The sequence below is a fragment of the Chaetura pelagica genome, unplaced genomic scaffold, assembly GCF_000747805.2.
Source record: "Chaetura pelagica isolate M959 unplaced genomic scaffold, ChaPel_1.0 scaffold57, whole genome shotgun sequence".
Lineage (NCBI taxonomy): Eukaryota > Metazoa > Chordata > Aves > Apodiformes > Apodidae > Chaetura > Chaetura pelagica.
Window position 1 is genome coordinate 346,965 of NW_009954217.1, and position 25,089 is coordinate 372,053.

At 36.5% G+C, this 25,089-nt stretch overlaps 1 protein-coding gene across 1 annotated transcript in view; it reads right to left on the minus strand.

The window, feature by feature from the left end:
* POT1 (protection of telomeres 1) overlaps positions 1 to 25,089 on the minus strand; it is a 60,651-nt gene that overhangs the window by 7,150 nt on the left and 28,412 nt on the right. Inside the window, exons 8-15 of the mRNA XM_010003389.1 lie at positions 23,025 to 23,315; positions 18,263 to 18,418; positions 10,335 to 10,492; positions 8,673 to 8,761; positions 7,589 to 7,633; positions 7,002 to 7,158; positions 5,288 to 5,493; positions 1,102 to 1,237 (exon numbers count right to left, since the gene is read on the minus strand). Coding sequence (XP_010001691.1) covers positions 1,102 to 1,237; positions 5,288 to 5,493; positions 7,002 to 7,158; positions 7,589 to 7,633; positions 8,673 to 8,761; positions 10,335 to 10,492; positions 18,263 to 18,418; positions 23,025 to 23,315 — 1,238 coding nt within the window. The remainder of the gene's footprint in view (positions 1 to 1,101; positions 1,238 to 5,287; positions 5,494 to 7,001; positions 7,159 to 7,588; positions 7,634 to 8,672; positions 8,762 to 10,334; positions 10,493 to 18,262; positions 18,419 to 23,024; positions 23,316 to 25,089) is intronic.

Genomic DNA, 25,089 nt, shown 5'->3' on the forward strand with positions numbered 1-25,089 from the left:
CAGGAATACCCATATATTACCTTTATTTTAAAAAGCTGTACCTGCAAAGGTCAAAATGATATATGACAAACAGAAATCATCTGTATTCATTTTATCAGGTCCTCATGGGAAACTTTAGGGGTCATGTGAAATGTGCAATATTTCTGCCTGGAATTTTTTTTACTGCCTACAGGACTGAAGCAGCACAACACAGTGCTCCACTTGAACTTACTGGACTGCTGAGAAGGAGGACTCACTAGCTTGCATGAAGTACACTGGTATTTCTGAGCTCAGTAACTGCATGCTGCTGTGCAGTGCTAAGAGCACATACTGCTACTAGCTCTCATGGAGCGGGAACACAGTATTTCATGGCACAACACAGATACTAGTCCTAGATATGAGTACCATATTCCACAGCCTTAGAACTGTGGAATTCAAAAAGCAGTTGAAGTTGTCTCTACAGTGACTGACATCCAGAAATAGGTGAGGCATTTTGCAGTGTTGAGGATCTCAATAAATGGCAAATGGTGAGGAAAGGCTGTAAAAAATCCCTTATTTCTTCCAAAAGCCAAGCCTTCCTAACACTAGGAATAAGAGAGACAATGAGGCATGGATTGACAGCCTAAATTTTTTTCTGGATCTCTATTCAAGTATTATTTCTGCAACAAAAAACAGCATACAGTTTTAAAGCAACATGTTTTGGCTTTAGCCCAATAAGTAAGGCCAGAGAATGGTATTCTTCTGGTCAGGAACTTGAAGATCTGGAATAGAAGGAGAAGATTTAGGCATTTTGCATCCTAAAGAGACTAGTGTGTGCTCTTCCACCTCTGCGGCATACTGCCCTACCACCACACCACAGGCAAGATAACCTGGGCTGCTGAGTAATTAAGAGTGTAAGATTTATAGAGCAAGATAGAGCCCAACTGCAGTCGAGTCCTTTGATATGAGGTAGCAGTATGCCATTTCATCCCTGATGTCAGTACTGCTGACTATCTCATGTATCGTGCATCAAGGAACCTTTGGGTGAGTTACCCCTTGAGCACTGTGGCTTCAGTTACTAAAGAAAATTGTATCTATTGATTATTGCAACTACTGAAATATCAACAAATAGTTTTAACATACCCATAATATTTTGTGTTCCCTTGTAAGAGAAAAGGAGCTGAAAGATCTAATAATTCAAGGTCATCTTCCGTGGATCTCACTGGAATAACACATTTAAATCTTTTCGTAAGCCTCCAGAGTTCTTTTAGTGTTCCTCCTATTAAAAACAGAAAAACATTTTTTTTAAAAACCATAATGCAAGAATAATTGAACAACTTGCATTTTTGTGGCTGATTTCAGGACCTTCAACAAAAACTGAGACACACTATGGAAAACTGAAAAATGGTCAATAACCTTCTCACTGCAACTGAACAACAGACTCAGTAAAGAATGAAAGATGGACACTTATCAGAGCAGATACCTTAATATTTCCTTCCTAGTTATCACTGTAACCAAGAAATTGTACTTAGTTAGCATTATTTTATATTATTTCTATTATCTTACTAGCAATTTTATTGAAAAAAACAAAACAAACCCCATACTTTTTGCAGTTGTTCTTAAGTAACTCTTCAGCCTATAAGTGGCAAAAGTCTATTAATTTTTAACCAGTGGTTAATGAAAACGTAGTTATTCAACCATGTCATAATTGACATGAGGTGGGAAATGCAGACTCACCAAACTTCATGCTAATTTAAGTGCTACTAAATATAGTCCATGACAGGAGCACAGCAGAAATTTAATGTATTATTGCTGGAACCTGTAGACTTTTCAATTCCAATTATATGGAAGTTATTTCAAATTTATTATAAATCACAGGATAACCTGCCTTCTGTCTCTGTAGTAAGGACTGCAGAACTGATTGTAGAATCTTTCTAACATTTCACCAATTCAGTGGAAATGTGGTCAATTTATTAATATAACACACGAAGAACAGCTATTTGGAAACAGCTCAATGAAATATTTATGATTTAATCAGCTTGTGAACAACAATGAAAAAAGTGAGCAAACAGTTTCAAACTAAATATATTCTACAACCCTATTGGCTACTACTACCTAGAACCAAATGTTTCAAAGACTTCATGACAACTAATTATGACACTGGATTGTAAAATATTTATTGCATTATTCGAAAAATGGTAATATTGCACCATTTTAAAAAAGGATAGAAAGGAGGACCCTAGGAACTACCGACCTGTCAGCCTCACCTCTGTGCTTGGGAAGATCATGGAACAGATCCTCCTAGAAGCTTTGCTAAAGCACATGGAGGACAGGGACACCTCCACATGGAAGAAAACACCTGGAGGTGATTTGAGAAAGCAAGCATGGCTTCACCAAGGGCAAGCCCTGCCTAACCAACCTACTGGCCTTCTATGATGGATTGACTCCAACAGCGGATAAGGGAAGAGCTATGCATGTCATCTATTCAAATTTCTGCAAGGCCTCTGACCCCCACAACATTCTTCTCTCTAAATTGGTGAGATACAGATTTGATGGTTGGACTGTTTTGTGGATGAGGAACTAGTTGGACGGTTGATCCAGAGTGTAGTGGTCAATGGCTCAATGTCAAGATCAGTGATAAGTAGTGTCCCTACCACTACTTATGGACCAGCGCTGTTTAGTATCTTCATCAATGACACAGATGGTGGATCAATTGCACCCTCAGCAAGTTTGCAGACAACACAAAGCTCAGTGGTGTAGCTGACACACTTGAGTGATGGGATGCCATCCAGAAAGACCTGGACAAGCTCAAGAAGTGGGCCATGTGAACCTCATAAGGTTCAACAAGGCCAAATGCAAGGTCCTGCACCTGTGTTGGTGCAATCCCTGGTATCAATACAGCCTGGGGGACAAAGGGATTGAGTGCAGCCCTGTGGAGGAGGCCTTGGTGAATGAAAAGCTAGATAAGAGCCAACAATGTGTGCTTGCAGCCCAGAAAGCCAACCGTATCCTGGGCTGCATCAAAAGAAGCACGGCCAGCAGGTCAATGGAGGTGGTTCTGCCCCCCTACTCCGCTCTGGTGAGATCCCACCTGGAATACTGGATCTAGCTCTGGCATCCTCAGCACAGGAAAGACAAGAGGACTATCACAAAACTTATCAGAGATGGAACTTTCAATACTTAAATACTATTTCAATACTTAAAGGAGGCCTGTAACAAAGACAAGGACAGACTTTTTAGGAGGACCTGTAGCAATAGGACAACTGATGATGGTTTTAAACTAAAAGAGGGTAGATTTAGACTGGATATAAGGAAGAAATTTCTTACAATGAGGATGGTGAAACACTGGAACAGGTTGCCCAGAAAGGTTGTAAATGCTTTATCCCTGGAAACATTCAAGGTCAGGCTGGACAGGGCTCTGACCAACCTGGTCTAGTTGAAAATGGCTCTGCTTATTGCTTTTAAAGGTCTCTTCCAATTCCAACTATTCTACAATTCTATTCTATCATATTTTTTACTTATATTGCAGAGATAACTCAAGAAGAAATAAAAATGTACATGAAACCTCCTCACAGAAATTCACTTCTTTTGAGAAAAATAAAAAAATCCTGAGTTGCAGGTTTTTGAAATGGCTTCCCAAAAGGTTATTCTAAACAAGGTCCTCCAAGTACAGTGATACAGATAAAGCCTCTCGTGCACATTTGAACGCTCATTAAAGGGAATAACATACAAAATTCAGGGTAGTTTCAAGTGACTGCTAAAAGGTCTGCAGAATTTCCATCTTACTGTAATACAGTTACATTGAGCAAATGTATTCTGGCTTCTAAGAGACTGGCATAAAAAAAGAGAATTACTTGGGCTTGACAGTGAATCACAGTGATTTAATGTACAAATAATGAGGATATGCATGGAGCACTAATCTACTTGTTAACCATAACATTTCACTCTTCAGTTCAGCTAATCTGTAGCAATGATTATGGATTCTCCTCACTCTCTGTGGAGGGTCACGTAAAATTTTGTTCATTATCCAATTATTTCCTCAATTCCAGCCCAATAGATGCCAAACACTCAAAAAGAAGTCCTTGCTTCAGCATAATCATTATGGGGAAGAATAGAGTATTGTTTTGTAGAACAGCAAGTTGTTTGTGTTTAACAAACGAGTAGACCGTGTCTGTCTGATAAATGCCATAATGTGTCTGGTCTTACAGGGTTGTCTGTATCTGGAAAAGTGCTGGGAATATTTCCAAGGAAACTTCAAAATCTCCACCTCCAAAAGCTTCCAGATTAGCATGTAGTTTTGGGAAGGTTTATGATCAAAGTTCTGGGGGAAAAAAGTGCTAAAACACTGATCATACCTTTTTCTTGTACTCCAACAAGAAGTACATATAACTACATGCACACATATTCAGCTGCTGGCACTTTAACATTAAAAAAAAAGATTTCTCAGGGTATGTTCAGTTATTTTAGGAAAACAGAGTAGAAGCAGAGTCTTTTTTCCTTTTGTTTTCACAAAGATAAGATTAGATTGAAAAGAAACAAAACCACGCAGTTTGGGATATGTCAGAAATAAAGCAGCTATCAAAACCAATTGAATATAAAATCAAGCTGAAAACAGAAGGGGTTTTGTCACTGACTCTTACACAAAGGATCACCTGACTTACATTTGCTTATTCACACCACTACTTGATCACAATTGAAGACTTTGTTTTAAACTCAGAATAGTACTATATGCAATTATTCATTACTTCTACTCTATTCAAAACATTCCTTATTAGAATTCTTGCCAAATTGCTTTGTTTAAAATTCAGTGGCTATTTTTCTTTAGTGAGATAATCTGATAAAAAAAGAAACCAAATAAAAAAACAAAAAACCCCTCACACTGCCAGAAGTTCTATTAATCTGAAACAACACTGACATCCAGAGGCTGGCAAAGTTAATTGTACGCTTGTATTATCAGAAGCCTTCCAAAACTTTTGCACATCAAGAGTAAAAATAGGGTGTTTTTAAATGACTCAGTGGGTTTTCAAGTCAGAACTGAAAAATCAAGTGAGCACAGCTAGGAAAAAAAATCAGATGTTAATTTTAGGAGAATCAACAATAAGCTTAATTGTATAGTTTTAAAATAGAAAAAAGCACCTTACAAGACCTTCACAGATAACTTTTTTCGTGTTTGCACAACAGTAACTTAAAAGTTTCAGTTGAGTTTCTTTTTTTTTTTTTGAAGATGCCTTTATGATAATCACTAATTACACTGAATACGTTTTAACTTTGTAGATCCTCAGAGTGGACACCAGGCTGAAAGCAGAGGTGTATTTGAAATTTATCTTACCTTCTATCATAAGCAAAGTATCTTCAGGCGCTTTAAGCATTTCATCAGGCTTCACAAAATGGATTACTATTTTCCTTTGTTTCTGGTCTTGTGTAGTCCACATTACAGATTCATACCAGGAGGTATTGTGTAGTTCTGGGTTTGGACTGGTCATGGCAGAGCCTTGTAAAATACAGTCAAAGTCATCTCCATCTGGAATTTCTGTCCTGAGACCATTTTCAAAATGAATAAGTGAACTCTAACAGCTTCTTAGGTAATTTAGCAACAACGATGACAGTGCACTGAATAAATACTAGAATATAGTCAAGAGAGTTAAAGTATATACAGGAAAAATAACTGCTGTTGTATCGGTTTAAAGATTTAGAGCAATATAGCAACTTACGACAATATCATTTATTTCCATGTTAATAAATATGCTAAGTAATCTAATCTTACCTTGGAGCAGTCTAGTGGCTTCATCCACATATATATCCATGGAAAAGCAAATATACCAGCCTTATATGATTTCAGTTGGGCCTTAAAAGTGCCACACAATTGCATACCACTTCAGTAGAGTGAAAAAACCACATAAGCTGATATAATTTCAAGTCTTATGTTCTAGCCTATTATAATTTGCATATTTTGATGGGGAGGGGGGAAGAAAAAAGGGCAGGAGCAGAAGAGCTTCATATACCTACTGTAAAGGGAAAATCTGCAATTCTGCACCACACAGTTTTACTGTCCTGCTAGAGAGCACCACTTGAGCATTTCCATTTGTCATCCACAGAGAATTAATGCAGGCCATTCAAATTTTACCAGTATTACGTCACACATTAAAAATGTATTAGAATGTTTTTTCCTAAGCAAGACAGACCTGCTGGATTCAGGTGGAATATGAACCATGGGAAAAATGACAATGAAAAAAAAAGGGCAAAAAGTTTTGAGTTTGGGCCATTTCATAAACAGAAAACGAAGTAGGTGCTAAGCTTCACAATGGAGTTAAAGAAAAAAATGCCATCAGCTCCTGCAGATCGTTCTGACAATTTCACTTTCAAACCAAGGACAGCTTCTTCCCCCAGTGAATAACTACTCCTGCCTATCAAACCAATCTTTGATATTCTGCTATGACTGTAGATCTGGCACACAAGAGGTCTTCCTGAACCTGAACTTTATTTTCATGAACACAGTGCTATTGACATGTACTATTTCCACCTGTGTTCCTGGATTACTATTTTAAATGCAAAAGCAATCATCCTAACATAACAAGTCATCTTTGTAGATATACCTGTTAAACTCTTCCAGTCTCTACGGCATGCCAGTAGCTTTCTCACAGAGGTAGGAATGGAATCAATTTGCTTTGAACTAAGCTACATGAGGGTTGAAACTTCTGTAATGTGACTACATGAATAAAACTACTACCATGTATATTGATATTTTGCTTACAGAGAAGGTTCCAGTTGAATTAAAAAAAACAACAACAAACTACAAAAAATATCCCTCACAAGGATTTTATACCCCAAGTGTTACATGCATCTTACTGCATAGTTTTAAAGGATCAAACTTGCATTGAACTTTGTTCAGGCAGGTTTTTCAGCATATGTTAGAACACAAGAGAACTTATTCTGCCACAGTAGAACATGCAGGAGAAAAAGAAGACCCTACATCACGTTGATCACTGAAAATCTAGGCATCACAAACCATATAGAACAACCCCTTTACTGTGTGAAACACTTACAAAGAGTTGCATTTGGAGCAATGAAGTTTAATAGACTGATGGAGCTTCTGGGGTTTGTAAGTTCTCAGCTTTGCTCTAATGCGAAACTGTTGAGGAGCCGTGCTGTTCAGAATGGTTTTCAGTTCTGTGTTACTCAAATCCTGATGATCTGTTAATACTGCAAAATAACACCAAACAAAAAAGCCATGCATACCTATTAAACACCATAATATTGGAATATGGGAAATGGCTACTGCAGGTTTGTATCTTCCCTTAATTCCCAGCTTCTCTCTCCCCTTCTTAGTTGCAGCCTCAACTTTATCAATACAACATGTTAGTACACTCTTTAATAGAAATCACAACAGCCTGTATGAGAATGAAATTCAATGTTTGGTTCAGAACACTAAACACAGAAAAAAACCAAACGAAAGTACAATCTATAAATATGCTCTATTCCTTTAAAAGCAGAATAAAACCAATATAACATTCATACACTTAAACTTCCTATTATAAGTAAGAGATACTATGTCAACCTTTGAGCTGTTGTCTCACCAGATTTTTGTCTTTAGTAAAAACAACATTCACCTTGAGGTCAAAAGGTTTCCTACCTGTAACGGATAACTCCTGACATCTCTGTAAGTGTAATTCAAGATCTAAAATAAAGAATAATTTCCTAATTATTTTTTTTTCTTATTTTCTTCTTTATCATGGTAGATTGGTAAAATAGGCAGATAAAACCAAGAAGCGGAACAAAGGAAAATGCAAAGTAACCAAGAGACAGACATTAGATACCAACGGTTAATATTTCTGCGGAGAAGTTAGTGTAGACATTAAATAGGAATGCTTAGCAAAACAAACACCTTTCAAATCCATACCATGAATGATACTGCTGACATAAACTGTATTCATCACCCTTTATTCTTTCTGGACAACAGTAAAAATACATTATTCTAAAAACAATATGGACTGCTTGGTCTCTCCTCTGAATAATCTCTATTACACATACACAGTGCAGTTCATCTGTGCAAAATTCTTTCTACATTTGCAGTTTTATGGTCTAGAATTGGAAGTATTTATTTATTCCTGACTTTGGCATCTTTTTAAAAATATCCTGTCACAGTATGTTAATAATAGCTAAGCAATACAGGATTAAAAAAAGTTAGAAGCAAAGATGCAGACTATGTCCAACAAGCTTTAGAGTTTAATTCACTTCCTAGTTATTTTTCTTACTATTATTAAAAAAATAATACGGGATCTGGAGAACTCTTTGTAAGATACTACTTTTCCATGGCACTGCACTTTGCAACATTGTCACTGACACCATTCCACCAACAGCTTTAGAAGAACTCCTCAGCAAGCACCTGTTTAGTACTGTCTTCAGTGTCTGTCTCTGAGCAATCTCCCTTGAGAGGATGAGTTACATCATTCTGCCTTATGATCTAATATAGTATGACTAAGGACACCATCTGTGTTTAATAACTTCTTCACTACCTCCTATGAAAGTATTTTTCCATGCATATGAAAGGTTTCTGCTGGGGCACAAAGCATAATGTCAATTTTCAGTCTAATAATCCAAAAGAATTCTCAAGGGCTTTGTATGTGAAAGTAACATACACTCAGAGAAGCAGTAAATGTGACCTTGACTGGATGTATATGAAAACAAAAAGCAAATCAGCTTTCAAGTGCTCTTACCTGTAATATTGTTAAAAGTGCTGTCTAATTCCACTGAAGACATACTTTCCATATGCTGACTGTCTGCCAGTTCCACAGACTCTAAGAATCTAAAAATAAATTACGAAGTATTTTAGAACCCAGAGAATCCCATATATACATACACACAGACATATATGGGACTACACATACACTTATATGAAACCAACTGTTTATCAATACACAAATATAATGTTTAAACATACATTTTCCAGTTACAACATAAAACTCAATTGAGCCAGAAGTTGCAGGAATGTCTATTAATGATGCAGATGACATACTCCTTTTCAAATTACTTTTGCAACTTTAAACAAAATAAAGCACCAAAAAAAATCTATACTACTGGAAACAGATTTCCTGATAATGGAACGTGCATTTTGGTTAGCCTTTCTTAAAAGAGATTTTATGGTGTTTGGAAGAAGGGACAGGACACTCAGGAGGACTACAATGACGGGATGAGCTTATCCAGGGAGAAAACTGGAAGGGCCAAAGCTTAACTAGAACTTAATCTGGCTACTGCTGTAAAAGACAATAAAAAATGTTTCTACAAATACATTAGCAATACAAGGCTAAGGACAATCTCCATCCTTTAGTGGATATAGGAGGAAACCTAGCAATAAAGGATGAGGAAAAGGCTGAGGTACTTAATGACTTTGTTGCCTCACTTTTTAACAGTAAGAGCAGTGGTTCTGGGGGGTACCCATGTCCGAGCTGGAAGACAGGAAGAATGCTCTCATAATCCAAGGGGAAATGCTTAGTGATCTGCTGCACCACTTAAGGCATACATAAGTCTATGGGGCCAGACAGGATCCACCCAAGGGTACTGAGGGAGCTGGTGGAAGTGCTCTCCAAGCTGGTTTCCATCATCTGCCACCAGTCCTGGCTATCCAGGAAGGTATCAGTTGACTGGAGAATTATTGCTCTCCACAGCTACCCAAAAGGAGGTGGTTGTTGGTCTCCTAAGTCACAAGTCAGGATGAGACAAAATGGCCTCAAGATGCAATAGGAGAGATTTATATTGGATATTAAGAAAAAATTTCTTCACCAAGAAGTTTATTAGGCACTGGAATGGGCTGCCCAAGGAAGTGGTTGAGTCACCATCCCTCGAGGCATTTAAAATATGTGTAGATGATGTAGTGCTTAGGAACATGGTTTAGTGGAGGACTTGGCAGTGCTAGGTTTATGATTAGACTCAATAATCTTTAGGGTTCTTCCCAAACGAAATGACTCTATGATTCCTTACATATACAATGCAATTCAGTAGAGCATTTATACTGTATGCTTCATTTTTTACATCTTTCAAGTCCCTCTATTTCCAAGAAACACACATGCACATGCTTAACCATTGCTTTTAAAGATAAAAGTTGATATGCCACTATAAAACAGAACAAGTAAGTTAATGTGGCCAGGCCTTATTATAGCACTATAAAATAGAAATCTGAACCCTTACTGCACTTTACATGTGAAAAATTAGTCTATATTTACCTGTGCTCCCAAATGCTTCATCCCTGGCTGCTGAAGAGGTATTCTATTTTGGAGCTTCTGGTTCTTAAATATGGCTTACAATTCTAAACTGTACAGTTTTTACTCTAGCCTAGAGGTTCCCAGAATGATCTAGAAAAAACCTACACATATAAAACTTACTCTTTCAGTTCCTTAACATCCGGGTTACTTTCTGGTAAGACTCCTATTCCTCGACCGTAACAGGTGCCACCATGAAGATGAAATTCTATACGTGAGCCGTCTTTGTCAGCACTTACTTGTTTTGTATGAATACTGTAAATTCTCAGAAAACTTCCAATCTTGAAGAAAAAAAACATGAATTGATAACACAAAGTTAGCTATTCACTTGGAAAAATTCAAGGCCTCAAAATCCTCCTTCCCTTTTTTCACTGAGTCACAGAATAGCTGAAGTAGCCAGGGACCTCTGGAGATTGTCTGGTCCAACCCCCTGCATAAAGCAAAGTCAACTCTGCTTTAGTTATTCAGAGTTAAGAGCAGGTTTCTTAGGGCTGTCTCCAGCAGGGTTTTGAATATTTTCAAAGACTGGGACCCCAAAACCTCTCTGGGTGACCTGTTTGTTTTGCTTTATCAGACAATATCACTAGCAGCAAAGGCTGATTCAGAACCAGCATAAGCCTTCTTACTCTCATCTGATTCTCAAATAGACTTCAGAAGATCAAATGAGCCAATATATTCCTTTCCTGAGGGCACAATTTGTCTTCTATATTCACAACACAGCCCCCCAGAGACTGACATGCTGTCATTTGTCTATGTATGATCACACTCGGCAGTTGACCTCATGTCCATCATCACGTATGACATATCATCTGTTTATGTTCACACAGAAACAAATCTTCTTACCCAGATGTCTTTATCGTATCTTACTGTTGCATTACAGATAATATTTTTTTCAGCATCAGGACAAAAGGCAACATGTGTTAGAAATTAATTATACAGTTAGACTTAATTATACAGTTAATTTCCCTCTGATGTGTTTTGAAGACCTTTGAATCAAAGTAACTAGCCCCCCAATATTTTTTAAAGGGCAACCTAAGATCCAGCTGACAGTTGGCAAGCTACACACATTCAATAACCTGGATTTATGTTCACTTTAAAGATCTTTAAATATCCTTTAAATAACCCTACATAAATGATACATTATTTTAAATTTATTTCAATTAACATTAATATTATAACAGACAGTCTGTTCAGTCTTACTTCGGCTCCTGCTTTAACCAGCAGAAACCTAAAAAGTGTTCCTATTAGACTGGATTGTCCAGGTAAATCATCTATAAATGTATGTATGCATAAAAGCAGACAGAGTAGGATTTTTCCTGTATCAAGGTGGAAATCTTCTCTGAATCAAGGAATAGACTATGACTACATAATGCCAATATCAAACTTCCCTTTTAAAGAATAATCACACATGAAGTCACCAGAGACATGAAAAGAACACTTCAGCCTGCACCTATTTTGCTTCTGGCATGGAGCTCTTACCAGAGTTCTAATTGATCTTAGAGGGCTGCTCCTTTTGTTAATTCAAAGCATATCAACAGGACAGCTTGTGTGTTTAGATGGCAGTTAAGAGGCTTATCTGGAGGCTTAAAATTTATTTTTTTTTCTCTCTCCAGGTGCTACATTTCACTGAATTATGCTGAATATTCAAAAATGCAAGCAACAGTTATATTCTAAAACTAATCTAATGACTATGACAAATGCTTTCCGAGAAAGCTTCTTTAAATAGCTAAATTCTGCTTATCAAATAACCTCATGTCAATATCACAGTGTCAAACCACTTTTTTTTTTTTTCCCCAAAAGTAATTTGTATATAAGCATAAAAAAAGTCAATAACAATTGAATAATCTATTTTAAAACAATGTCTGAAAAAAACTAAGTATTTACTATTTGTACAAACATAACACATTGAACATGGGAAAGGAAATCCCAGGAGCCAAGCACACAAAATTCTGGTTTTGTCTTCTAAACTCAGGTGCTGAAACTCATGTAAAAGTCAACTGAATTATGTTTTAGTGCAACATTCAAAGTTTTACGATCACTATAAAAATGTTTCTACGCATGGATTTTATTAGATAGCTTTTCTGAAAATGTTATTTTACATATCTTAATATAACTTAGAACTATATTAAAGAGATTATAATCAGCATTGTCAAATACTGGAGACGTCCGGAAGGTGATGAGTGTCAACACAGACCGTCAGATCTGATTGTGCAAGGCTGAGCGCAATTTCCCTGAATTCCTTTGGGAGGCAGCATTGCTCACTGTTAACAGCGACCAGCAAATACGGGTGTTGTGGCTAATAAACGTGACTGTATTTCTGTTACAGAATGCCTGCAGACTGAGCACGCTTAATATCATTGGCCGAGCAGAAATTATAATCTACGTTAAATTAAACATCATGATTTACAGACCCATCACTAAAATCTAGTACAAAGCCAACTCCTTACTTGACTACAGGAGTTGTTGATAAACTACCTGCCTCACCTAGAGCAATTTTATTTAAAATTAAAGCAGTAAGACCACATTTCTTGCAGTAATATAAAACATACTAACACCTTATTTCCAGTCTAATTCAAATATGACTATTTTAAAAACATATATTAAGGCTAAAAAGAATTAAAATTAAGAAGTCACATACACAGTTCCCTGTAACTAGCCAACTAAAACCAACTTTTTAGCATAGCAAGTTCTCACTATTATTTCAAAACATATAGGGTTGTGTTCACATCTGAGACACTGGTGCATTCAAGCTATAAGAGGAAAGCACAGCTTGTGCACCCCATATAGCCAGAAGAAGCCAGAAATCTGGAAAAAAACAGTGAATAACATTGTCTTTGCTTATTTGTGGCTCTTGTTTGTGCCTTCATGCCCCAGGAAATAATCTGCTTCAGAGACAAGATGTCTGAAAATTCTGTGTTCTGCTAAGGCAGTAAATGCTGAAAAGTCACAATCTCACCTAGAAGGAAAGGGATGCCAGTAAATACAGGGGACAAAAAGACTACTTTAGGTATCAACTCTAGCACACCTTCAATATTACTGAAGTTCTTCTCTCCATTGAAAATTGTAAAACTTATTTGACTGTGTCAGAAAATGAGATAAAATGCTCCTATCTTCAGTGTTCTCTGGGCAAACAATCCAAACAAGGAGCTTCTAACAAACTCTTGCAGTAATTTTAAAATAAGAACGAATGGTTGAGTATTTTTTTCAATCTGTCCTTGGTAAAAAGGCTATGTTAAACACATAGTTCCTACATAAAACATCACTTCAGAGCTGCAGCTGTCCTTCCAAATGGTACACATCAACATGGGAGACTGTAATCTTAACAATTCCATAGCAGGTTATTGACACGGCCTGGATTTAATAACCCAGGAAGGTTAGAACTGGACCCCCTTGCTTTCTAAGATGCTGCTGCTGCAATAGAGGAGCCCGGGTGTAGCTGGATCCAGTCCTGCATGTGTCACAACTCAGACTGGGCAGCCCAGGGAGATTAGGACTGAACCCCCTTGCTTTCTAAGCTTCCTTCAGAGAGGAGCCTAGGTGCGGCTGGGCTCAAAATCCTTCTCTCAGACCTGGTCTTTTTCCCAGAGAGAGTTAATGTATGACGGTCCGAGTCACAGCTCGACCGTCCAATACCCCTTGATCAGCTTCAGGTGCAGCAACACACAAGGTCTGCTTATAACAAACAACACATTTATTCACACTAGTAGGAGTTAATACTGAACAACCTAAGCAAAACCACCCGCATATACATATTAAGAAAAGGGGATGAGAAGAAAAAGGTGAGGGGGGGGGAGAGAAAGAGATGGAGAGATGACAAGGACAGGAAAATCACAGGGAAGTCCACGTTGTTCTCCTGTTTACACACAGGAAGGTGCACATGCAAACACTAAACACTCTCCACTTTTATATTTCTACATAAATGTGTTTGTTTTTTTTTAAATCTTTACATAACAAGACCCTGAACTAAGCAAGATATACAGATTAATACAGAGTATTTCAATTATACTTCCTTATGAGACAACATGATTTCCACTAGTATTTAAAACCAAACTTTTTATTAAATCTTCCATTTTAGGAAGAGTCCCACAAAATTTTATTATCTTTAGATTATTCTATGAAATAAAATTATTTGCACATACTGAAACCTGAATTTAATTAATCTTCCTGAAGTTAATTGTTAGGATGACAGCACTTTTTCAAGAACACTTCCAACACAATCCACTGGAAATGGTGTTCAAAAGTGATCGAACTTAAAACTTCTACAGCTTGCATGAGTGAAGCTACTGCAACATTGGATATAGCCAGAAGGAGAAAAAATAGCCTTTTTTGCTCAAACCAGTTTTCTTAAGTTTCCTTTGACAACAGAACTTCTGCTACACAATGCAGTATCCAGCAAGGGCACAGATGCTTTAGAGATAGAAAAGAAAGGAAAAAAAATTGGACAGCTAACGGTACATGGGGATACATCCCATGTACCACATATTCAAAAGGAATTTCTGAATACGAATAGGAAAAAGTAATAAATGGAGTATCATTGACTACCCAAGAAAATGTTTTATTAATTTTTCCCTTAATTTTTCAAATATATTGCTTCACTGGAACATTAGCAGTTACTTATACCAATAGATTACAACAGTTAGCAAGAGAAAAATTATGGAAGAGAACCTCTAAGTAATTAAATACTCCTGTGAATAAATTTTGTTACAAATTCTTACACAAAGGCAAATTATGCTGCAATCTGATATTTACTTATCAACGGCCATTAATGTATCTAATTGTTTTCCTGTCTGCTGATAGCCCAGCCAAACAAATGGCTATCGCTTTATTTTCTAGTAAACACTTTCTTAAAAACAATGCTTAGGTATAAAGGTCAAGGCATAACATTAAAAATGTAATCTTTGCTAATGTACTGTATTCAGAAGCAAGATGGCAGTATTGCTGAAGATGAAATGTTTAATTATGTTGCTGTTCTCTCTAAGCATAATCAACATTACTGACCCACTAAATGAAGACTGCATTGCAAACTGCAGTTTATAGAACAGAAAATCTTTTATTGACTTTAGAATCACATCAACATGGGAGACTGTAATCTTAACAATTCCATAGCAGGTTATTGACACGGCCTGGATTTAATAACCCAGGAAGGTTAGAACTGGACCCCCTTGCTTTCTAAGATGCTGCTGCTGCAATAGAGGAGCCCGGGTGTAGCTGGATCCAGTCCTGCATGTGTCACAACTCAGACTGGGCAGCCCAGGGAGATTAGGACTGAACCCCCTTGCTTTCTAAGCTTCCTTCAGAGAGGAGCCTAGGTGCGGCTGGGCTCAAAATCCTTCTCTCAGACCTGGTCTTTTTCCCAGAGAGAGTTAATGTATGACGGTCCGAGTCACAGCTCGACCGTCCAATACCCCTTGATCAGCTTCAGGTGCAGCAACACACAAGGTCTGCTTATAACAAACAACACATTTATTCACACTAGTAGGAGTTAATACTGAACAACCTAAGCAAAACCACCCGCATATACATATTAAGAAAAGGGGATGAGAAGAAAAAGGTGAGGGGGGGGGAGAGAAAGAGATGGAGAGATGACAAGGACAGGAAAATCACAGGGAAGTCCACGTTGTTCTCCTGTTTACACACAGGAAGGTGCACATGCAAACACTAAACACTCTCCACTTTTATATTTCTACATAAATGTGTTTGTTTTTTTTTAAATCTTTACATAACAAGACCCTGAACTAAGCAAGATATACAGATTAATACAGAGTATTTCAATTATACTTCCTTATGAGACAACATGATTTCCACTAGTATTTAAAACCAAACTTTTTATTAAATCTTCCATTTTAGGAAGAGTCCCACAAAATTTTATTATCTTTAGATTATTCTATGAAATAAAATTATTTGCACATACTGAAACCTGAATTTAATTAATCTTCCTGAAGTTAATTGTTAGGATGACAGCACTTTTTCAAGAACACTTCCAACACAATCCACTGGAAATGGTGTTCAAAAGTGATCGAACTTAAAACTTCTACAGCTTGCATGAGTGAAGCTACTGCAACATTGGATATAGCCAGAAGGAGAAAAAATAGCCTTTTTTGCTCAAACCAGTTTTCTTAAGTTTCCTTTGACAACAGAACTTCTGCTACACAATGCAGTATCCAGCAAGGGCACAGATGCTTTAGAGATAGAAAAGAAAGGAAAAAAAATTGGACAGCTAACGGTACATGGGGATACATCCCATGTACCACATATTCAAAAGGAATTTCTGAATACGAATAGGAAAAAGTAATAAATGGAGTATCATTGACTACCCAAGAAAATGTTTTATTAATTTTTCCCTTAATTTTTCAAATATATTGCTTCACTGGAACATTAGCAGTTACTTATACCAATAGATTACAACAGTTAGCAAGAGAAAAATTATGGAAGAGAACCTCTAAGTAATTAAATACTCCTGTGAATAAATTTTGTTACAAATTCTTACACAAAGGCAAATTATGCTGCAATCTGATATTTACTTATCAACGGCCATTAATGTATCTAATTGTTTTCCTGTCTGCTGATAGCCCAGCCAAACAAATGGCTATCGCTTTATTTTCTAGTAAACACTTTCTTAAAAACAATGCTTAGGTATAAAGGTCAAGGCATAACATTAAAAATGTAATCTTTGCTAATGTACTGTATTCAGAAGCAAGATGGCAGTATTGCTGAAGATGAAATGTTTAATTATGTTGCTGTTCTCTCTAAGCATAATCAACATTACTGACCCACTAAATGAAGACTGCATTGCAAACTGCAGTTTATAGAACAGAAAATCTTTTATTGACTTTAGAATCACAGGCCTTTAATGGGACTACAAGTTTAACCCCTTTGTATAACTAAAAAATAATCCTAAAGCACAGAATACGTTTTTTGAGTGCATTGTTTTCACAGAATTAGGCATGATATTACAGTGCCTGGAAAGAACTGCTTAACTGGAAGATTTTTTTCACGTCAATTTTAGGGTAATGCAGCTGTTTTACACGTGTCATGATCCAGTATTTGGATACGTGGCAATTTTAATAAATAAAGGTGATCCCAAATGGTGAAATTAAGACACAAACGAGGTCAGACGTCACGTACACAACAAACTTTTATTGCAATAACACAACAAAAGTCCCTAGAGCGGATAGGACAGGCAGGAAAACAGAGACAGGAAAGAGAGGAGAAAGCAGAGAGATAAGAGGACAGAAAGTGAGAGCATAGTTACCACCCAGGGTCCAGCGATGTCGTCGATATCGTCGGTGGGGAAGTAGTTCCAGGTGGAGAAGTGCTCCGATGGACCCATAGAGTCCCGCATTTTTATACAGTCCTTGCCCACTGCACCCCCACTTCTCTCCCTGCATAGGGAAAAACCCTTCGGATCTTCTCTGTGATAGCAGGGGCAGGTATGATGCCAGGGGCTATGTAGTCTTTGTTTAGCTAATTGATGAGATCAGTCATTACAAAAGAGGAGGTTGAGTCAATTGCCACCACAGGATTAGTTCCTTGCAGTGGAGTTTCTGTCCTAGGAAGTAGCTTGAGACTGATACTCCTTGTCTTGTCCTGCTAAGTCGGTGGTTTCCATATCAAGGCCTGGTTATCACTGGATATTCTGCTCCCAGCGCCAGCTGTAGAACTCCTTTGTCTCCGGTTTCAGCATGTCCCACACTAAACTCCCCAGTTCTCAGGTACTCCTTGCAGGAGGAGGATGGGTGGGTTGCTGAGACATCTCTTTAGTCCATCAGCAGATGTCGTTCAACTCTCAGATGCCACAAGACAGACAACAGATAACCTGAGTGCCAAAGTCCAAGCTTATCTCTTGGATTGTTTAAGACAATCACTGTACATCCTGAATGCCACAACATGTTGAAGGAGTTTTGCATTCAAATAAAAGGTATGGAAAATACAGCAGAAGAGAACACTTTAAACTAATTAACAGCAGAATTGAATTGATAAGTTCTCTGAAGTGAGTTCTAAGCAGAAATAGGTGATCAAACAAGAATTAGAAACACCAAACTGTGCATTACCTTAAGTGATTTTGCTAGTTGTACATGGTTATCATAGACTAGAATGTCCACTGCTAGATTTCGCAGCTGATGAAGAAGAAGTTTTTCGCCTTCCAGGTCTCTTGCTTCCACTGGTACCTTCCATGTTGGGTAGGGACATTTCGTGCCATCCCATACCTGTAATGCAAATGAACTGTCTCAATATGCTCAGAATACTTTAAATTGAGATTTTAAATAACTTACTCCTTAATAAATTTCTTCTTTGTTTAAAAATTGGTGACAATAAGAAATCTTAATTTGAATCTTGGTCTTAAAGACCTTAATTTGATTTAATTAGATTTTATGGGATTTTAAAAAAGTATTAACTCCTTACAGAGCGTAAAGCAGCCTCTGTAGAGAATACAACCAAGTATGAAAATCTAGGAATTATTAATATTTAATTTAAAAAAAATAATCCGTGCTGGCAAATCCTTAACTGTTTAGCCAGCATTTACAACTATTAGAATTCACTATAGGCAGAACTGTCTACATTTTATTTTTTAATCTTGCTATGTATTTTTTTAAACACTCCAGATAAAATATATGTGAAGACTGCATATACAGCATATACTTCTCCTACATCAGTATACTTTGCAAGTTATTCAGAACACATTAGAAAAACACCAATATTTAACATAGACTTACTAATAGAGACTCTAAAAGTTGTTTCACGAGATCACAAAATGGTATAGGTTGGAAGGGACCTCTAGAGACCATCTAGTCCACCCCTTTGCTAAAGCAGATCCACCTACAGCAGGTGGTACAGAATTATGTCCAGGTGGGTTTTGAATGTCTGTGGATAAAGTCTCCACAGCTTCTCTGGGCAGCCTGTTCCACTGCTCTGCCACCGTTAACAGTAAAGAAGTTTTTCCTCATGTTTAGATGGAACTTACTGTGTTCCAGTTTTTGCCTGTTGCTCTTTGTCATGTCACTAGGCACCATTAAGAAGTGTCTCTCTACCTTCCTAACACCTGCCCTCTAGATATTTATAAACATTAATAAGATCCCCTCACAGTCTTCTCTTTTCCAAGCTAAATGGACCCAAGTCTCTCAGCCTTTCCTCCTGAGAAAGGCATCCCAGTCCCCTAATCATCTTTGTAGTCCTTCACTGTACTCTCTGTAGTAATTCTTTGTCTTTATTGAACTAGGGGACCCAGACCTGGACACAAGCACTTCAGATGTGACCTCATTAGGGCAGAGTAGAGGGGGAGAAGAATCTCCCTGGACCTGCTGGCCACGCTCTTCTTAATGAACCCCAAGATGCCATTGGCCTTCTCGGTCACAAGGGCACATTGCTGACCCATGGATAACTTGTTGACCACTAGGACCCCCAGATTCTTCTCCCCAGAGCTGCTTTCAGTAGATCAACCCTTACCTTATACTGATGCCAGGAATTATACCTCACAAGGTGCAAGAGGGAGCTAAATTAGCTTAAAGGAAACTCCTTTATACACTTAAGTATAGAAATATCTACAGAATTATTTTTGAGCTATCAAAGCTATTGTGAAAAAGATTACCAACAGACTTAGTACTTTGGAACGAAAATTTTCGTACTTAAATAAAACATTAAAATTTCAGTAATAGCTGCTTGCGTATTTTCTGTAAACTACTGAGTCCCTGAAGATACACTCTTCTGAAAGACAACAGAAATAATGTTCTGAAGCACTGGAACAGAAAAAAAAATAATCTAGAGGCATTTGGACTGTAAGACTGAGATGCTGCATTTCATAGGATTTCATTCTGTGCATATATGTTGAACAGAAGCTGATTTTCAGACAATTTGTGATACCAAGGCATTTTGTCTGAGTTAGGCACTACAGAGGGGGAGAAAAAAAAGACACCAAAGCTTAATTTTTATGGAGCTTCTGCCCTTTATGCTTAATTGCTGTGGATCAAAGGATCCACAGAAAAAGATCTCAGAATCAGGAAAACCATGTGTAAATACTCTGAGAATAACTCATGGTTGAAACACTCATCTCAAATTAAGAGATAAAAGGCATAACTGTTCACAGTGGAAATGACCCATAACATAAAATCATGTTTCCAAATAAGAGTGTATTAAGAAGGGTCTAGGTAATGAGGTGTCATATTTTGCAAAATTACAAAAAAAAGGAAAAAGCCCATTATTTTCTGATTGTGTACCATGAAATACTGAAAAGCACCTTTGACAGAGAGGCTGCTCACTGAGTTATCAAACCTTCTCCAGAACTGAGCTTGAGAAACACAGATTTAGTGCATATATATTAGAAATGTAGTCACTTTGACAAAATAATGAATCTTAAGTTTGTCATATTTCCCATTATTTTTCAACTGGCTTTACCTGGGACATTTTTGTAGTTGTAGTCTTAAGAGAGGGATCTGACAAATGGATTGCAATAAACTGAATGTTCCCTGTCACATGCAAGGATGACTACTTAGCTTTAAAATGTCCTTTGTCAGAGGAACTAATGGGGCTAGTGTCAGGGCAACAAACTGAGAGCCAGTAAGCTTTCTTTACAAGAAAAAAAAATCCTTGGAAAATTAGTTGGTTTTGGTTTTTACCTTCACAAATATGGAAATAGGTCAAGCTCTTTACCTCAGGAGCTTGCCAGTTTCACTTAACTCAAAGTACAGATAAAACACAGAAGCTCTGGTTCCAAAAAGTAACACTGGTCTAAAAACCAACACGGATTAAATTAATTCTGGGTAAGAAACAGCAAATGGTCCCATTACTAGTTGTGAACAGATTGGAGCTAAGGAATAGCTAGTGACAACCTTTGATCACCATGGTCGATAAAACACTGAAATGGGACAGAGACAATGAAACCTGTTTCTCTCTTCAGCAGAGCATGCTAATTGTATGACATAGCTTAACAGAGACAATTTAACTGACTGAAGAAAAGAGTAATAGTAAAACTCTTCTGAAAGGCATAAATGGCATAATAATTTCTAGTGTGAATTTTTTAGTGTCCATCAGTTTGAATAATAAAATTCTCAGAAAACAGGTAAGCACTGAAGTGATACCATCTGTATGCTATGTCAGCCTCAAGTGCTGTGCATATCCCAATTAATTTATCAAGTGTAATATTAAAAGTTATGCTATGGGTGACGAAAAAAATAATTTAAATTAATTTTAGTTTTCTTTGAAACAATCCCCCCTAGTCTAGTGAGCTCACTGCTTAAAATAACAATCAGATTTTATACTATAATCAACCATTAATATAATACACTTGGAATGGCATCATAATCATTTCTATAAAACCCATAACCAAAATAATAGAATAATAATAATATTTAATTATCATACCACTTGAACTGGTATTGAATGTGGTGGTTTTGTTTTGTGTATTGACAAAATAATCAGAGACCTGTCTACAGATTTTTAAAAAGGCTTCTCTTCTATCACAACCAACATTTTATATGAGAAAGGGATTTTGCCCTGCTTGAAAAATGGCAGAAATTAGAAACAGCACATCAATGTTAATGTAGCATTTTTAGCTTGTCTGATGTATTTTAAAATGGATTTAAATATTCAATATTTTATACTATTAAACAGACTGTCAAAAGAATTACGTATCAGATAAATTGATCTACTATTATTTGATTTCAAACTTCTATCTTCCTATATCTATACTAAGTTCCCTGCCCCAAGTAATTATCTTTACTATACAAAATTTACAAAATTGACTTCAGATCTTATAATACAGAAAAGAATGTAAAGAAACATAAATCATTTAAGAAAGCAGTTGTCTCTGACCTTGCAGATGGTCCTTCAATGCTGAGCTTATTATTGAACAACTTAACTGGAGTCCACAAAATTCTGAAATTTTATTTGATCTCATTTGACGTCTATTTCACAAGGGATAATTAAATGGAAATATTTCTAACAGCTGCAAAATATATTGTAGGATGACACTTCAGATTTGTTTCTGTGTAGTCCATGCATTGTTCTGCATGAGAAAAATCCTTGCTGCCTTAATGAAGGAATAATGCAGTGTGCTGTTTCTAAAAATATAACAATACAGCTTAATACAGTAATAATAATAATTTAATGCTGTTGCAACATGGAAAGTAACATGCTGTTCATCACTCATGTTCTAACATTCAACTTACAAAAGAAAGAAAAAGAAATACAGAGGAATTTCAGAACAACACCAGAATGGCACATCTGGAGCTAAAACCAGGAAATTTACACAGACGTCCTTTTTATTTAGCTGATGTTAAGGATCAGCCTTGGAAAGCAACCTCCTGTAGCACTTTGCTTTTTTTACTTTCAGTGATCACTCATGCCTGAACTGCTTACATATAGCTAAAAGAAGATACTTAAAATCCACCAAGATTGATAACAGAATCCATTCATTTTCTAGATAGTGCTACTGATGCATTGATTATATCCAGCAGATCTAGAAAAATTAGCAATAATTGCTGCTAACTAAAACCATTACAAATTTTAGGTGAAAACCCATTAACATGTAAAACTAGGATTTTTTAGTTTTATGAAATTTTGCAATATTTATCTATAAAAGTTTGTGAAATGACAATCCATACAAATGCTTTGAAATAAATCAGATTAACATCTTCAAAGAGAACTGGGATTTCTGCTTTGTTTCCACATAAATAAAATGGTCAAGGATCTTACATTTGCTTAATATGGAAATATTTATCTACATAACATTATTCAAATCAAGGAATATATTTTATAAAAAATTTAATCACAATGTTTTCATAAATAAATCTAACAAATTATTTAAAAAAATAAATCTACCTTTAGAAGAAAAGAAGATCCATCCACTTTTGCTTTTCCTATCAGCTGGCAAGTGAGATCAAAGAACAGCATTGGCTGAACACCAGACAATTTTGCTGCTGGTCCACAGATCGAAAGATTACTGGCTGCCCAAACACGTAATTCTTCTATTATTTTTTGTTCTTCATCCATGAAAGTGAAGACTTTGCTAGAGGTTCGAGGAACTACTGGTGCTCCTACAGTTCCATCAAATGTCAAGGATGCAAATCCTGCACTGGTAACTCCCTGCATCTGGCCGTTGTATTCCCTGATCTGTAACAACATATGAAGAAGAAAAAAAAATAGAAGATTGCACTGTGTGAAAAAATACATATCTTTCTGTTTTATCATGTGGATGAAGAACTGACCATTGATCATTTTTGTTCCTGGTGCTACTGGGAAGAAGGAAGCCAAAATAACAATGAAGTAAAACAAGGAAATTAATAAGAAAACAAAGTGAACAGGCAGAAAATCTAACAGAAACATTTTTTTAAAGAAGCAGACTGATACCTACCTGCAACTATACAGCATCAGTATAGAGTATTTTTTCACGAATCTCAAAACATTCATGTGAGGAGCACATCAGGATTGTTTTTATAGATGTGAAAACGGAAGTATGAGATAAATTAATTTTTAAGGGTCACATGGCAGAGCAATGGCAGAGTAAAGTTGTTATGAAATCCTGTTTTCTGACTCTCACAATAGCCCTGATTTCTGATATTATGGAACTGGAAAAGGAAATACCTGTTCTAGATGCAATTTTTCTTTCTAAAAAGCAAACAGTGACCAGCTTTCATCTCCTGAATTATGAATACAACTTTCACAATTACTTTATATATAAATATATCAAAGCACTGCATGACTCATTATCCAGAAATCTCAAAAGAGCTGTTTTGATCCATCCTTTTTTCATTAGAATTTGCTTGCCAAAAAAGCAACAAGACTTCTGAATATAAATATAACATTTGTGAAACAAGCTAGTTCAGGATTCCCAGTGTTCAGTTTTCAAATTGTTGAAAATCCTACTAATTTAAAAGTACAGAATCTGAAAGATGTGACAAAAGTTCTAAACAGCAACATTTTGTACTAAAATACTGTCAACGATTTAGGTCTAAATTTTATAAATACACTGAAATTTAAAAAGCACTCAGAACATATAAATTCATAGACACAGCAGTTTACTCTTCATGACTTGATTAACTCCTTTAATCCCTGCTTTGACATAATGTATAGATGCATTAATTATAATTTCTAGAATAAAGTTTGATTTACTTAAGTATTCTTCAGACTTGACCAATGGAGCATATAAATTAATCATGTAGTTTTTCTTCACTGGAACACTGAAAAGCTTTAGTCTTTTAACCTTTAGGTTTAAATATTGAAAATCATAGAATCATAGAACAGTTAAGGTTGGTAGGGACATTAAATAAGGTTCCAACCTCCTAGCTATGAGCAGGAACATGTCACACATGGACACCTCACACATGGACAAATCAGAAAAATGAATAGTTTCATAATCAATTCATGCCCATTACTCATGATCTGGAAAAAAAAATGTTCCACTATAAAACTAAGACATTATTAAGTACAAATACAGAGATTTACCGAAGTTGCTGCCCCTGGTATTATATTTCACAGCTTCTCAAAATTGGTACTACCCAGAGGGGAGGAAAACTGTCTTTCATCACTTTTACTCATTTGTCCACTATCAAAAAATATGCCAAGCATATTTTTAAATACCTTGTCTGACATGTCAAATGTTTCTTAAAGAGTTCTAATTTCCAGCTTATATACTCATTTATTCACTAATGCTTTTAAATCATCATCAAAATATCTTGACTTCTTTCTTACTAAAAGTTCTGCCCTCAACCTGTAATCTATTTACAAAGGTTCTAAATCTTCCAGGAAACCAGTTCAAGAAACTTCTTTGTCTCCCTGGGCTTTCACTAGTATTTCACCATAGACTATTTCCTCCATTTCCCAAATCCTTTACATCATGTTTTGAGTGTTCTGGAGGCTGTACTTGAACATACAAATACCCTCATCT